At 37.1% G+C, this 17077-nt stretch overlaps 1 protein-coding gene across 1 annotated transcript in view; it reads right to left on the bottom strand.

The window, feature by feature from the left end:
* Positions 1 to 349: 349 nt before the first annotated feature.
* Serpini2 (serpin family I member 2) overlaps positions 350 to 17077 on the bottom strand; it is a 45460-nt gene continuing 28732 nt past the window's right edge. Inside the window, exons 6-9 of the mRNA XM_069991946.1 lie at positions 11341 to 11438; positions 8246 to 8332; positions 5568 to 5657; positions 350 to 577 (exon numbers count right to left, since the gene is read on the bottom strand). Of these exons, the coding sequence (XP_069848047.1) occupies positions 501 to 577; positions 5568 to 5657; positions 8246 to 8332; positions 11341 to 11438 (352 nt within the window). The 3' untranslated portion in view covers positions 350 to 500. The remainder of the gene's footprint in view (positions 578 to 5567; positions 5658 to 8245; positions 8333 to 11340; positions 11439 to 17077) is intronic.

The following is a 17077-nucleotide window of genomic DNA, read 5'->3' as shown; positions in this document are numbered from 1 at the left end:
TTCTAACCATGGCCCTCAGCTATCAGCCTCCTGAATAGCTAGGATTACAGGCATGAGCCACTGGTGCCCATCTGGATGTCTGCGTTTTAATCTATATCCCAGAGACCCATATACCATGACCACTCTATAAATTTATCTCCCCAATGTCTGCCACATGCTTCTGTGTAGGGGATTCCAATGGTGTAGTTTTCTAGAAATGGAAGGCATTGCATAGCTTTGGCTTGATAGCTAACAATTGGTTTAACATCCTAACAATTATTTATATAAGCTTACCACTTTTGATTAACATAAACTTTAGAAAATACGAAACTTTAGAAAGTATGAAAGCATATGCATATCTAATTTTAATTATTCATGAATACAGGCCTGCAGGCATACCAAACTACAAGGGCATGGCTTTACGCAGAAAAATGGTAAGCAGAAAATATTTTGGGGATGATATTACATCGATCAACAATTTTCCAAGGATTTGTCTTGTTTTCAGAGCTTGAGCCTTGCATTCATAATGAATCGAAATCTCTTCCTTTGGTTGCTTGTAGCTCAGGATTTGTCACTCTCCCCATAAACAAAATTGATTCTAGAATGGGGGAAAAAAACGTATGTTAGGAATTTCTGGGGAAAATAGTAATCATTATTTTTTTATTTGTAATTTGAAGTACATGGAGCATTTTCCCTCTTGAAGCAATGTCTAAAAACAAAACCAATCTTTTAGCCAAAAGATATAATTAGGTCATTGTTGGATTATTTTCTGGTAATTGGGGGGAGGGAGATTAACACAACAACTTGTCATGACTAATATGTCAGTTTGGTGGTGTTTTTTTTTTGTTTTTTTTTTTCTGCAAGAAAACAAAAAAAAGTGAGAGAGAAGTGTGCTTCTAAATATAGAGCCTCCACCAGCAAAGGCAGCGTAACAAAATGGTGACAGGCGCAGTAGAGTTTGGGATGTATGGAGTCAGCCGTCTTCCTTTCATGCACAGAAGCTAAGCCTCGGGGTTAAAAACACAGCGCCCTGAATCAAAGCTCACTTCCCTGTTAAAGACAATATTTTCTTTTTTTTTTAAATTTAATTTTATTTTATTTGTGAACATACTGTACAGAGGGGTTACAATTACATGGGCAGGATAATGCGTATATTTCTTACCAAGCATTGCAACCTCCTCCTTTGTTTACCCTTCACATCCCTTCCCAGCCTCCCCCCTCCCCCCCAATCCCAATCCTTCTCCTTCCCCCCCTTCCCCCCCCCGCACCGAGACCACACTAAAGCTACCAGCACAACTATGTTTATTGCAGCATTATTTACCATAGCTAAGATATGGAACCAACCCAGATGCCCCTCAGTAGATGAATGGATCAAGAAAATATGGTATATATACACAATGGAATTCTATGCCTCCATCAGAAAGAATGACATTGCCCCATTTGTTAGGAAATGGAAAAACTAAAGACAATATTTTCATACCATTAGTGCTTTCAAATCCTCACCCAGATGATGGAGCATACAGCAGAAATGCAAACACCTGCTTCCAGCCGTGTTTACAAGCTAGAAGAGACAAAGGACTAGAGGACACCCCCACCACACACAATAATAATAATAATAATAATAATAATAATAATAACAGGCTTTAAAACTATTTACCCCTCTTCTCCACTGGGAAGGCAAAGTTATTTGTGGGTCCAGGTCAAAGGTCAACATTGTCACTTTGATGTCGTTCATTTATGTTACTTAAATATAGTTAAGGTTTTTTTTTAAGTGATAAGATAAATTTCAAATTTTTTAAACATAACTGAAATGATACACGGGTATCTCTCAAGTAATAATAGAAGAATCCTATTCTCAAATAACTTGTTACTGTTCAGTTCTGAATCAGACACCCGCTTTGAAGAACCAATGATATGAGATAGATACACAATTTCCAACCAATTTTACTTGTTTTTCTTTCCTTTTTAAAAAAATTGGGCCATATCTGGCTTATTTATGAAGATGAATCATTACGATTGACCATATCTTACTGCAATATAAAAATGATTATTGGAAAAAGAAAGAAGATAAATACCTCTATTTTTCAGATAGGAAAATACAGTTACCTTTTGATGGATGATATATTCAGTCACACTAAGAACCAGCAGGAAAGCTACTACCTGTAATCCTAGCTACTCAGGAGGCTGGGATCTGAATATCACCATTCAAAACCAGCCCAGGCAGAAAAGTCTATGAGACTCTTATTTCCAATTTGCCACCATAAAGGTGAAAATGGAGCTGTGACTCAAGTGGTAGAGTTCTAGCCTTAAGCCAAAAGGCTTATGGACAGTGCCCAGGCTCTTAGTTCAAACCCCATGACCAGCACACACATACACACACACACACAAAGAACCAGAAGTGACTGTGTAATGCCATGCTATGAAATGCTTCTCAGAAATATTTTGAGGGAATTGTTTTAAGACAATTCAATAGATACTAGCTTTGCATTGAAAATTATAATTTAAGATGTAAATACCCAGAAGTGCGTTGCATTACACAAATGCAATTTATTCTAGACTCTTCCACCTGTTTCTTTCACCCAGAAGAGCCACATTTTTAATTGAGCCTTCAAACAGTCACCAACAAAGTCACTACTAAATTGGATATATTAATAGTGTCTCTGAGAGACACTGGGCATCAATGGCTCACACCTGTAATCCTAGATACTCAAAAGGCTGACATCTGAGGGCTGGAGTTTAAAGCCATCCCAGTCAGGAAAGCCCATGAGACTCATGTCCCTAAATTACCAAAAAAAAAAAAAAAGACAGAAGTGGAGCAGTGGTTCAAATGGTAGAATCCTATCCTTGAGCAAAGAGAAGCTCAGGGACAGCACCCAGGCACTGAGCTCAAGCCTCAGGACTGGCACAAAAATAAACAGGTAAATATTCAACAAGCAAACAAATAAATGAGTAAAGAAATAAATGTTTCTTGATGTAGCACTAATGATTTTAAGAGGCAGGCTAAAACAAATCATTTTTTTCTATTTTTTTTCCTTCTTTCAAAGATGTCTCCCACCCACATTTAATTTTAAAAGAAATCATACAACATCTCCATTACATGGAAGCAACTTTTTGTCTCTGGATACTAAAATATACAGCATAACCACAGCTAATGATTAGAATAAAAGATTTCTCAGTGAACATCTTACAGTCTGATTCTTCCTTCAACAAGGAATCTGAAAGAGTTCTAAACACAAAATACTGTATTATGTGTAGAGTATTTTTAATTTCAAGATCATAATTCATTTATTTTTCAGAAATGGCACACTTCATGTAGACTCTTTTACAGTTTCTTTTTCAAAGACTCAGATGCTGGCTTATATACTTAGTATAGAAAAAGAAAAATATGTTCTCTATATTCCTGGAAATTTAACTTAGAGCTTTAGATAAATGTGCTGCAATAAACTACTCAGTTGGTAGGAAATTCCAAGTAGTGTAGAGAATTTAAACAAGAAGACATGTTTGGTCAAAAGAAAAAATTAATTTTGAATAAAAATGTGTTACTAAACCTAAAGTTGCTTAGCTTCATATTTCAGAAAGTCAACAGAATATTTTATGTAAAACAAGAAATGATTTAATAATCGACTATAGTGCTGTGAGTCACAATCTCTACTGCTTTAAAAAATTTATTGATTTCATTTGCAACAGAAAAATAGATAAATCACTAAATTCATACTGTTTTAATAGTCCATTCTACACTTTATGTCACAATTTACAGCTCCTAATAAATGACTGGCCATTCATTTTTAAACATACTTTAAGGGAGTACCCACGTTTATAATGTCTTATTACAATAATGATCCTAAAACCATAGAAATTGTCCATAAGGTCAAACAGTCAAGCATTATCACAAATAAAATAAATGGATTCTTTTGGGTTTTGAATTTTCACTGCTATTTTATAGAAAGCTATTATGCAGCCTTATAACCTAACAGGCCATCCACTTAGGAAACAGGGTCAAGCAGAATTATTTTAAATGTGAACAAATATTTACTTGTGCACTGATGCCCAATGTAGAGCTGTGTCTTTCTGTTCTCTGTATTCAGTAATCATCTACTAGTTGTAACAAGTGACAGTTCTTCAGAGGCTAAAGATGAGTCAGTCAAATAACGTGCTCAGACAATATTTTAATGTAGACATCACCCACTACTGGACTCAACATAGTGTTAGTGAAATTATCCCACAGTTTCCATGATATAACTTTCAGTAGTAATTCCATAAAGCTATTGAAAAGAGATTGGAGTATGTGGCAGAGGGTGGTGAGATTTTGGGGGGAGGGGGAGTTAGGCCAAAGTAGTGGGTTGACAAATGAAGAGGGGAAGAAGTGGAGGAGAATACACTCATAATATTTAATGTATATCCTATGAAACATGGAAAATTGAGGGATGGGGGGGAGAGATGGGGGAGAATGACAAAAGGGACGAAATTGATCAAGATGCATAGTAGATGCAGCGTACTCATAAACTGACAGCCTGAATTGTAATCCCTCTGTACAATTCTCTAAAGCTAAATTAAAGAAAAAAAATTAAGGTTATTGAATAACTCTTAGTAAACAAATATCAATATTTCTAGTTGATTTAACAGATTCAGATTCTGAGATTAACTGATTCATTTCCCTGTGAACCACTCTCTAGATAAAGTTTTCAGTTTTCCTTTCTTATTTTCCTCTACGATCCACTCATTTATATGTATTATTTGTAATGTATGCATAGTTTTTTCAGGCTTGACATGTTCTTTTATTTAGCTCTGTAAGGGCAGTATTCATATTAGGTTCCAATAATATGAGCAATTTATCTTAATAGTTAAATGAGCTGCAACTGTAGCCCACACCTGAGACCAGGTCCACACACACAGCCTCTAGAGATACTAATGTACTCTGCAAGGTATCTTGCCAAATTCTGGGCTGAATGAGACATGGCACCACCATGATTTACCGTTCTCACCTGAACATTATGTCTGCCACAAGGTCCTATGTGTAAGTTTAAAGATCTCCCCCCTGAAATGTTATTTTCAGATCTTTCTTTCTTTCTCTCTTTTTTAATCGTAAAACCAATTGCTGAGACATCTATGGGAGACAGACTGGGTTTTCACAGCTTGGCAATGGGCCAAATGCCAAAGGATTGTGCTGCTTCTTCTTTACTCCCTTTTATACCTGATTGTGACATTCTTCCACCAGCTGCCTGGATTGAACATTTGAAATGATGTTCCACTTTCCCCTGCAGATCATAAACTAGAAATTTATTCCTCTCACAGTTCCATAGCTCGCCATTTCCACCCTCATTGTGGTATCATTGAAACAGAGTTAACCTCTCTCAGGCTCCACCACTTTCTAGTTGGATTCTCTTAAGCAAATATCGACCCAGGAAGAGTGTTTGCTTTAGAGATGGGAATACAAGATGTCTATGCCATGGAGTAAGCCATTATTATTGTTTTCCTATTCCAGGCTCTCACCAACTCTGAAAATACAACATTGAATATATAATGTGTACTTAACAAATAATTTCAGAAGTGGAATTAAGCAATAGCTCCAAAAAAATAAAAAATGTTACCTGTTGGGTTATGCTTCATAATAAACAGAAATGGATGATTTGCTATGAACTTAGTTTGCGTCAGACTCATGATCACTGGGAGGTGCATGCCTGTAAAACAGAGGCAGCCGTGTTTTAGCAATTCACATGGAAACATCTGTAAGGAAGCTATAGGCACAATACATTCTGTAGACAAGAAAGGTCATTTAGGGTAGGGCGCTAATATTTTCTAAACACAGAAAACAATGCAATAGTTTAAAAAACCACAGTGAAGAACGTTAGGCATTAGATCCTTTGTGTAATAATTCTAACTTTGCATTTGTATTGACAAAAGATGAAAGCCAGATTCTCAATTCAATTTAATGGAATCCATTGAAAAAAAATTGATATGTTTTACTGAGTCATTTTCCACTCACTTTTCAGTTGCATCATGTGATTTATTCTTGTAATGTTTCAGCTTTTAATTCATCTCCAGATATATTGGCAACACTTTTCTCTATTTCAGGTTTATGGTAATCAGATCTGAGTTTGAAATTACTTATTTTGCACTGACTTTTTTTGATATCATTCTGTTAGCTTTGATCTTCAGGATTTATGTTGTCAATGTATACAAGATTTTTATTACAAAATTAGAAGCAGAGTTTTTTTAGCCTTAAAATTATTTATGATAATAGTTTATATCATGTGGCTTCATTATGGCATCTGGCAGTGTTTAGGATGAGAAAATTGAGATGTATAGAAGGTTTTTCTTTCTAAGTTAAATATTTCTCCACTGAAATCAAGTACTTTTTTACTGATAAATCAATGATTTTCTGCATTTAATTTTCAGATCCAGAAAAAAAAGCAACAGAATTAATCAGAACTGAGACTATTAAAAAAATTTAAAAAAAGAACTGAGACTATTAAAAATGTAACATTAGTAATATGACTTAAAAGTTCTTCTTCTATCCAAAATGCCAGCCCAATGCTGACTAGATTACAAGCAGATGTGGGTTTCTGTTTGGATGAGGGCAGTAAATCAGAAATCAAAGTTACTCATGTTCTGATTAGCAGTGAATATTTGGACAGTTTGTCCTTGAGCGACCCCTGAGCAGATCCTTCAGAGTCAAGATACTCAGGCTATCCCTAAGGCAAAATACTAGAACATCCAGATGATCAAGATGCTATGGATCCATATTTCCTTCCCTTAATGATGGTTATGTTCTAGAGAATTCTACAATTACAAATGGAGGCAGTGGGCAATAACAGATATGGCTCAGAGCCTTACAACAGAGTATCTGATTTCAGTTCAAACCCTGCTGTCCATTTATAAAATGACTATAGCCAAACCCCTCCATGTGGCTGGACCCCAGCTTCAACTGTACAATGAGGGGTCCAATCAGTGACCTTTAGAGATCCCTCCAGTTGTGTAAGACAAGTTGGAAAAATTACCTATGATCCAGAAACCTCATCCATATGAATCCTTCTGATTTCTCCAAGGATTGATATAGTCCATTTCCTAAAATCAAGGGTGTGTGTGTATGTGTGTGTGTGTGTGTGTGTGTGTGTGTGTGTGTGTGTGTGTGTGTGTGTGTGTGTGTGTGTGTGTGTGTGTGTGTTGGGATTTGAATACAGGAATCACTCTTGGTAGGCAAGTGCTCTACCACTTGAGCCATGTCCCCAGCCATTTGCTTTAGCATATATATTTTTTCAGATAAGAACTTGCATTTTTGCCAGGGTCTGTCCTCCAAATATGATCCTCCATCTATAGATTCCCACATAATTGGAATTATAGACAGGAACCACTGTGATCTCAGCCTCCCAAGTAGCAAGATTACAGGTGTGAGCCACTGGCAGCCAGCTTCTGATTTCTTTTAAGTTTTACTTACACACAGCATAGTTACTACTTAAAATGTCATTTGTTAAGGAAATATAGTATAGGGGAATGGCTCATAACATGGAATATAGCACAGATCTTCTGGAAAAATGCAAGTGAAAAATACAGATTCTACCTCACAGATATGGAGGGAGACTGGAGATAGCTACATTTCTAGAAAATTGTCCCTGATGCCCACAGCTGGTTGATGGACTGCATTGGGAATAACAGGGCAGACAACAAGCCACAATGGAAAGCCAGTTCTTAACCTTGGACTGAGAACCTCACTGGTCTTGCTTAGAAACTTTAAAAGATATTAGAATTTTCTATTTACCTACCCCCTCCCCCCCCATACTGATTTAATCATTTTAAAGCTCAGTCTGTACAGATTTTCATATGCCACTAATTTTGTGAGCCACCATTCTATCAAGAATCAATGAAAATGAAGACTCACTTGGTGTAACAGGAATTGAAATTAAATACTATTAAATGTGATTCAATATGATTAAATGCAATTACTTAAGACTGAGCATTTCTAAATAATAATGATTTCTTATTTGAGTCCCAAAAGTTGTCTCCATGTGTCTCATCTGTGAGTTTCCAATTTGCAAATGAGAAAATATCAGCTTCTACCCCAACCCTTTCCCCGCTCTACTTTTCTGTGTTATGCTGTGACTGGATATAGTCTATGAACAGGGAAAAGCATTCCACGTACATTGTCTTGTTTTCTTCTCCCCTTGTGCTACACAGCAGAGAGTATGTGATGAGAGTATGCCAAAAAGATTAGTTCTCCTCTTCCTTCCCCCTTTTTCCCCCTAGCTTTTTGAGAACCCATCGGTCTTACCAGTTGATGTTGCAGCTTCACTGCCACCTTCATTTATCTCCAAGAAAACTTTTTGCATGACTTTGGAAACATACACATCAGATGAGTCTGAGGGAAAACACACAAAGGAGGATTTAAAATTTCAGACCAAGAGTATGCTGGATTCACTATACTCCCCAATAAAAGGAGAGGAATCAAAAGAATGAACTCTTTCCTCTTGAATTAGTTTGCTAATTTAAACAGGCCAGGCATTGGCAGCTCAGACCTGTAATCCTATTCAGGAGGCTAAGATCTGAGGATCTTGGTTCAAAGTCAGCCCAGGATGAAAAGTGCCTGTGACACTCATAGCTCCAATTAACCACCAGTAAACAGGAAGGGGAGCTATGGCTCAAAGTGGTAGAGCACTAACCTTGAGCAAAATAGCTCAGGGCCAGAGCCCAGGCCCTGAGTTCAAGCCTTATGACCAAGAACAACAACAAAAAAAAAGTGCTTCAGATTTGGCTATAGTAGATCTGACATAGAGAAAGAGATCAACTTTCCCTCATTGTAGAAAAATATAAGCCTCAAGTAAGATATCCCTTAAGTGAAATACTTGAATAGACATGGGGCTTTTCCTTCTTAGCTGTGATGGATAGGCAGAAAGAATGAGGCTTTCCAGATTTGGAAAGCAGTCAAAGCCAACTTGTGCTTAAAATCCTGCAGTCATTTCTGATATGAACTTAAGACAAAATTTTATGTTCTCTCAGACTTGCAAGGCTATGAAAACATGGAGTCTTTGTGTCATCTGCTACACTTTGCACCATGGACTAAGATGTGATAAAATGTTCAGTGTAAGATACTGTCTTATAACATCTTGCTCTGGCGAGGATTCAAGCTGAGCTAGAGTATCTCCTGGCGGAATTGATGTAGGTGTGAGTATTTCTGTATAGTTCCTTGTAAGGATTATCTTCATAAGTGAGGAGCAAAGCGATGATGGAGAAGTCATGATAAGCTGGCTTTGCGAGATGAAATAAACCTGGCAATGTTCCTGAAAGCATCAGTAGACACATGCTCTAGAAAACACACCCCGAACCTGCCACATAGGCAGCTGGCAGGAAGCGAGACTTGAGCAAATCAATGGATGGAAATAGAACTTGTGGAAGAGACTTGTCAACTAGAGAAAAGACAGTCACACTGTTTGCATAGATTCACTGAAATACACCAGTATTGAGTCTGAAGGTCAGGCAATGAAACAAACCCACTCCGTATTGCCTGGAATAAGACAAGATTTATAAGTACAACACAGAATAAAAGACCCAAGGGCCAAAAGGTAGGTTGGAGAGGAATAGGGTCACAATGGCCACAGTCCAAATGCTTCCCTAACTGAGCCACAGGTCTGTGGCTGTCCACCTCACTGAAGATAGGGCGTGGACTTCAGAGACCCACAGCTCATAGAAATGATAGCTCAGAACAAGAACTGCAGCTCTGCCTTCTCACCAGCTTCTCCACCTTTGTAATGGTAATTATGTTCTTATGTTTCTTTGAGAATTCCAAGCATGTCTTCATTAAATTGAATGAGCTAGAAGGTTTCTATTGCCTTTCTGGAAGAGAAGTAATTACAGATTAAGGGGCAACTCCTCCCTCACTTGTAATTTACTAGCTGTTATGTGTCTATGATGTGAAAGATGAAAGAATGCAATCTGCATACATTCTTGTATTTATTTCTCAAGAGTCATTAAGACACAGGATCTCATTGCAAATAGGTAGTTAAGACTCAGAAGGATAACAGATCACATGGAAGCAAACAGCACTGTGAGAAGTCAAACATGAATCCCAAAGTTTCCCAAATTAACCCTCTAAAATATTATACTTACAACACATGAGTGACAAACAGTATTATCTCAATCACTCACATGCCCCATACCACTAGTTTTGGACCAGCTGATAATAACTTATAGTGAATATTAATTGCACATGGTAACTATGGGTGGCAGGGAATTAACTCACTGCCTGTAGTATCTGCAGTGGCTGAGGTCATTCTATTCTAAGCCAAACAAACAAAGCAAAATAGGTGAAACATCTCAAATTGGTAACCTAAGAGGAAAACAGTAGAAAATACTGGACATTTCAATAATGTAGTGAAGGACTCACTGTAAGAACAAATCAGTAGGTGTATCAGTGTGAATATAATCGTAAACATCACTGACATACATGAGCCTCACTCACCATCTCTACCAGGAAGCCTCCTTCATTCTGCTCATCTACCCACAAGATTGATGTGCGAATAAATCAATCTGAATACCTCTCCATGGTCCAGGTATTTGTATACAAATACAAAAAAAATCCATCTCTATTTCTGGCTTTATTGGTGGTTAATTGGAGATAAAGAGTCTCTCAGACTTATCTGCAGGCTGGCTTTGTATCTAGATTCTCAAATCTCAGCCTCTTTGAGTAGAAGGGATTTCAGGCCTGAGCCAATGGGGCCTGGCTTCTTCAGTTTTTTGAATGAGTGAGAACTTCCATAAATGAAGAGGATTAAAAGACTGTGTTGGCACTATTGTTCACACAAGCAATTTAACCAGGCACAATTCCCCAGGTGCAAGTTAGTATGAACGTTCCATCTCCAATTTGTCATTAGCCCAAAGGACTCTTGTTAAGTCTGCCAGCTCTGCAGAGCATTGCAACTCCCTGATCACGAGCATTATCTAGTAGCATGTGGATGACTGCCTATTTCATGGGCTCTACTAACACTGAACTAATATTTTCAAATTGGTTTATCAGAGATTTATAAGCCCTCCTTACAAGAGAGAATCAAAGTTTTAATTCCCATTTTTCAGACAAGGAAATGAAACAAGCAGGGTAGAAACAAAATCCATGTAATCATTTTACCTTGCTAGTTCCATTGAAAGTGTGGTTAAAATGCTTATCTTACATTAGGAAATGGTTTTTCACTTTTATGAATGATAATTTTTTAAATGTTAAATAGTACACACAACTCTACATGATTGTGCTATATACATTTACCAGTACATGTGTTTGCTGGGATTGAGTATCCGTTCAGTTTTCAGATTAGTCAGGTAATCCCGTGTAAAGAAAATAGATCAACATGACAATATAAATGATATTTATCGCATTACCTGTTATGCCAGAAAGGTCACAGCCACCACTAAACATCTCAGTCACATTCAAAGAATACAAAGCTTCTTTGAAGTCTAATTTGTGTTCTATGGTAAATCTGTTTTAAAAAAATGAAGAAGAAAAATCTTGAAACATTGCACACATTTGTGAGCAAAATGCTTTTTTATATATAAAATAAATTACCTGGAAGAGATTACATTATAAGATTATATTTTCCTTCCTCTAAATTACATTTTCTCAAATTTCATACCATTTTTACTGGATCTATCTGTCAGCAAGAAGTTGCTAAAAAATTTTGCTTCTGAATAAATGGTTAGTTGGAAGGGAATATTCTTTTTTGTGTGCTTGTTTGCTTTTGAAGTAACAATTATCCAAAGAAACAGTTCTTACTTGTCATTGCTTAGCTTCTTCCTAGACAGTGTGAAGATTTTCTCTAACCATTCAATGCACTCAAGTTTTTCACTACGTATCAAACATAGCTCCTGGCAAATGTCCATCATAGTATGGGCAGAAAAATGAGTTAATAATCCTCAGAGACGATGGTTAGCTACTAAAAGGCATTGTTGATACTAAGAGGATTACTAGTTCAGAGGGGTATTTATGGCTTATCCTTCATCCCATCCACTCAGAGTTGGCGTAACTTGCTTCCTTCATGTATGCAGGAGTTGAAAAGGCTTAGACTACTGCAAGGTTGGAAGGGAACTTTCCTTTCAAAGGAAAGAAAGGATAAAAGAAGAGACGGGGCGGGGCAATCTGTGCTTCTAACGCAAGAGCCTTGAGTGTGGACTCCAGCACCCAGCTCACATCTTTGTTCTAGGAAGAGTGTACTTAGCCAGAGAATCTCAAAGATTCTCTCAAGTCAGGATCTTTCTGTAACATCCAGGAAATAGCAGTCTCTGAATTTCATTTTCCCATTTAAATACAAGGAGGAAAGAACAAGGACTTTTTTTATTTTATAGATGTTTAAATCATCAGTGAGCATTCTAAAGGCACATTGCAAATGTTGTCCAACAACAGGGAAGAAATGAATGTAGCACCCCCTCAACCAGGGCCTGAATCTGTTTCCCATATCAGAGGACACTCCTGACTAAGGAGGTCTGTCTATGGCCTGACAGTTGCTGGGCCCTGGGTTCCACTGGGAACTACTTTGGGCAATCAGTCTAATTAGATCGCTGTCAAATATTCAACAAGCTTCTTAATTACAATTCCTCAAATCCGTGACCACGCCATATCAGGTACTTACTGATCTCCGTCTATTTCCTGATTACACTATCTGTAGTTCTGGAATAGACTGAGCTAATATCTACAGTTATTTATATCAAATATTTATGCCAAATGAGTTCAATCCTTTCTTATAACTTCTCACTAAGAAATATAAAATGCAGCATGATACTTTTGAGGGTTTTTTTTTCTGTTTCTATCATACTCATTAAACTGAATGGAATATGGACCTCTCAAAGTGACAACTATATATTCTAGTATATTACAAATTAGGCTATTTTTAGTATAATAGTGCAATAAATTTAAGATAATGACAGGAATATTGCAAGACTTATTACAACTTCTAATAATGTCTAATCATCACTGGAAAGTCATTTAAATAACTGCTCTGCTCATAATCTAGTCCAACGCAACCTACAGTAATACAAATGCATTCAACTGTTTAATAAAATTATAATCTGCCATCGTTATAAGTGTCCCTAATTATTGGAGCCACAAACAGCCATAGATGAAATTCCAGTTCTATGAATTAGGCATGTAATATAAACATTAATTTTTCACAAAATCCTTATTCTCATTCTTATTACCAAGAATACATAGGAGAGCAGAGTTTTAAGAAAGTTGACTTCCAGGCTCAAAGTCAAGATAGACAGTAGAGCTATGATTCAAACTCAGGTCCATTTGAAATCAGAGTTAATGTGCTGAATGCCACTGCCTTCTAATCAAACTGTAATTCCAAACCACCATCTCAATCAATATACGTAGCCTCACTTCTAAAGAATGTGAGTGCTCATATTTATTGCGGCTGTGTTTAATCTATCCTTTTCCTTGATCCTCCACAGAAATCGTCAAAGGAACAGCCTTCGATGGGAAATAAATGAGCAACAAAGATGCAGCTAGAGAAACAGCAATTAAATAACTATGAAATGAATTTTTGGCATAGACACACAGTGTCTAATTGCTTAAGAGATAGCAGTAAATTTCCAACTGTAACCATTGTGCTGAAGTAGGTCTCACCTGGGTAAAAGCTGAAGAAAATGAAGGAAAACAACCCAAATTTAGGTTTAATCATAGAAGCCTTCCTGGTGTTCAAGCCTTTCTGTGTATTAGGATAGTCTACTCTTCTTTAAACCCATAGTTCTTTATTGAAAAACAAAAGCCAGGTGTTCCTCTCCCAGTATGTGAAATCCCATTTCATACAGAATGGGCTTTCATTACTCTGATTCTGGACCTAACCTTACCAAATCTACACAGCAACAGCATTTGGTAGTTAAATATGCATGTTAACTCCTTCAAAAAGTTAAAACGTTTTATAGACATGGAAGTTACTTGTTTGTTTACCTTATTTGTATGGACTAAATGATCACTACTTCTTTTTAATGAAACAGACCTGGAATTCACCAGTCAGCCTAAAAATGTTTTAATATGATGCTCTCTCTTCAGTCTCTGGAACACTGGTACAAACCACCACCATGCATGCCTGGCTCTATGTTCACTTTCTAACTATATATGAGCATATTCTCAGAAAACTTTTTTCTTCTGGAATTATGGTTTGAACTCAGGGTCTTTCACTTAATCAGTTATCTGGCTAAGTTGATGTCTATCAATCACTTAAGCCATACCTCCAGTCCAGCTTACTGACTACTATTTTAGAGAGGGACGCCTCTCCTCACCCCATCTTTCCTTCTCAGGCTGTATTTGAACTTGATCTTGCAGATGTCAGCTTCCTGAGCGGCTAGAATTACCAATATGAGCCGCCAGATCCTGGCTCAGAAAGGTTTGGGGGTTGTTTTATTTTTATTTCTTAGTATATACAGAGGAATCTGATAAATTGGAAGAATGGAATTTGACTCTTTAACCTAACAAAGCTTAACTTCTAAGATATTTATAAGATCTCATATTGCATTTAGACAAAGTGTGAAGATTATTTTAGCTGATATCCAAGTATGAGACAATTTCTAAAATTAGATATCTAGTAGGTTACAGAAAGATCAGAAATTCTAGCTAGCACTGTAGTGCTTTTAGAGTATACCTATATTGAATTAACTCTAAACTAGTTGTGCATTATCAACAAAGAAAGATTAAGTATCTTGTAAATAATAACTATAACTTAGCAGTCACATGATCCTAATACAAGCAATCTTATGATCATTATTCCTCTCATTAAACAAACAAAAGTTTGTTTAACAGAAACTCAGAGTTTAGTATCATATGTGTAACTGGTTGAGTTACATCTCTGCTCTGTACTCATAGTCATATGTTGAACACCTAATCTCACCATCTTATAACTTGATTTTAGTTGGAAATCGGTTCATTACATGAGGCTAAGGTCATATTGTAGTAGGGTGGGCCCTTCGACCTACAATTAGTGTCTTTATTATGTCTGAGAATGCCCTGTGAAGACAGATGGCAGGTGACAAGAACGATGGAGAATAAATAATGAGGTCATAAATCTACCAGCCAAGAAACCCTTAGGATGGCTGCCTATTGCAGAACAAGAGCAAAAGCCCATGCTATCTAAAATCTCAGTGACTGTGTGCCCCAAAGAACCCAATGACTTTGGACTTTTAGACATGAAGTGCCAAAGAACAGATTCCCGTTGTTTTAAATCACATAGTCTGTATTGGTTTCTTTCCTTGTATTGTTATTTTTATAGTACTTCTGAAGTAAGGAGGGCAGGTCGGGCCGGCGCCATATTAGCCACATGGTGGATGGGTCTGGCATCTTGTCTTCCTGCTGGGGAAAGGAAACGCCCCTGCCCATCACCTACCTCCCTGGAGGCAGGGGCAGGCACTTGGCTGATAGGTTACTGAATCTGTCAGTCTAGTGCCTGGGACTCGGAATTTTCTGAGGATCTGCCCCCTGCACCGACTTATTTAGGCCTAGACCAGCCTAGCTCCCAGGACTCCATGCCACGTGTGTCACTGTGATCATGTTCTGTGTCCTGTCTCCTGGCTTGCCTCCGCAGCCTGTTACTGTATATTAAAGACTCCAATATTCTATATTTTAAAATGTGGCTTCTGGTATGATTTACAACACTTCTAAGAAACTAATGCAGCCGCTTCACCTATCTTATTTTTATCAAAATCATCACCTCTCTGTTTGAAGACCATGAGGGGTTCTATATGACTGGCCCTTTGCTATCACCAGATTTCTCCTAGAGTTTTGTTTATATTACTTAGTATGGCCACCATAATGCAGTACCACAAATTGAGAGGCCTAAAGACATGGATTTATTCTTTCAGGGTTGTGGACGCTAGAAGTCCAAATACAAGGTATTTGCCTCCTTGGTTTCTTGGGGACAGTTCTGAAGAAAGGATGGGTTTATTCACTTTCTCTTGGCTTAGATATGGCTATTTTTTTTTCCTTGCCTCTTCAGGTCCTCTTCCTGCTGTGTTCATCTCTGTGTGCCAATTTACCTTTTCTATAAGGACAGCACGCTCTAATTTAATCCTTCTATAAAGACCTGTCTTCAAATAAAATTGCCTTCAGAATATGGGTGTTAGCACTTCCTTGTCGCAGTTTGGGAAAACAAAATTCAATCCTTAACAGCTGGAGCCTGGAGGAATTAGAGAAGTGAATCTACGCCATGAGAGTAATTGTGTGGTAGAGGTGGTGATGGTTAGAGAAGAGGATAATTAAGACTGACGCAGAGAAGTTTCTAGACTACCGAAGCCTGGATGGATTTATGAAGCATTCCCTCAGGAATCCCTAAAAGTGCTAGAGAAGAGAATTCTAGTATAAGTCTTTATTTCCTGTTTTCAGCTGAGATTGGGGATCCTCCATTTTTGTTGGTTCATTTATTTTCTAGGCTGCAAAACTGAGTATAGATTGATTATAAGTATCAATATTTTCATTTTAAGTTGAGATTCCCCTGAGACCACACAAGCCATATATGGTATGGATTTTTATGCAAAAACAGTGAACTTCCCAAATTTACATTCTGCTTTTTTTTCTTTTCCTTTGGAGAAAGGGAGGGAAGAAGGAACTAAATTTGGAAAGATAAAAATTTGATTTAAAATTATCACTAGTATTTCAATTATTAGAAGGCAAGGTATCTATCACAGAATGAATTGCATCCTCAGCATTTGACATATAATAGTAACTAAAAAATATCTTTGGGGAAAAAAATAGATAACCTCCAGGGAACTATAGAGATGATACAGAATTGCTAGTGAGGTTGGAGTTCATGAATCAGATTTCAGAGACAGGAATAGGGGAAATAATATTCCTTAGAGAGCATAAGAAGATAAAATTCTGGAGATAAAACTTGAGTGGACATTTTTATTTGAGAACAGAAAAGAAAAGGAAGGCATAAAAAAGAAGAAAGAACAAAAGATTGAGAGAGAAAGGGAGATAGAAGAGAGAGGAAGAAAGAGAATGGGAAAAGAGAAAGAATTGAAGGAGAAAGATTTAATATACACCATATGCAATAAAAGCATGAAACTTTTTTGAGAAAAAGAGGTATTTGATAATATTTGGATGAAAATGCAAGAAAAATATATGGTAACCTTT

This window comes from Dipodomys merriami, unplaced genomic scaffold (genome assembly GCF_024711535.1).
Source record: "Dipodomys merriami isolate MVZ:Mamm:240054 unplaced genomic scaffold, mDipMer1.0.p SCAF_40, whole genome shotgun sequence".
Lineage (NCBI taxonomy): Eukaryota > Metazoa > Chordata > Mammalia > Rodentia > Heteromyidae > Dipodomys > Dipodomys merriami.
The sequence above is the reverse complement of the archived record's forward strand: the minus strand, read 5'-3'. Positions and strand labels throughout refer to the sequence as shown.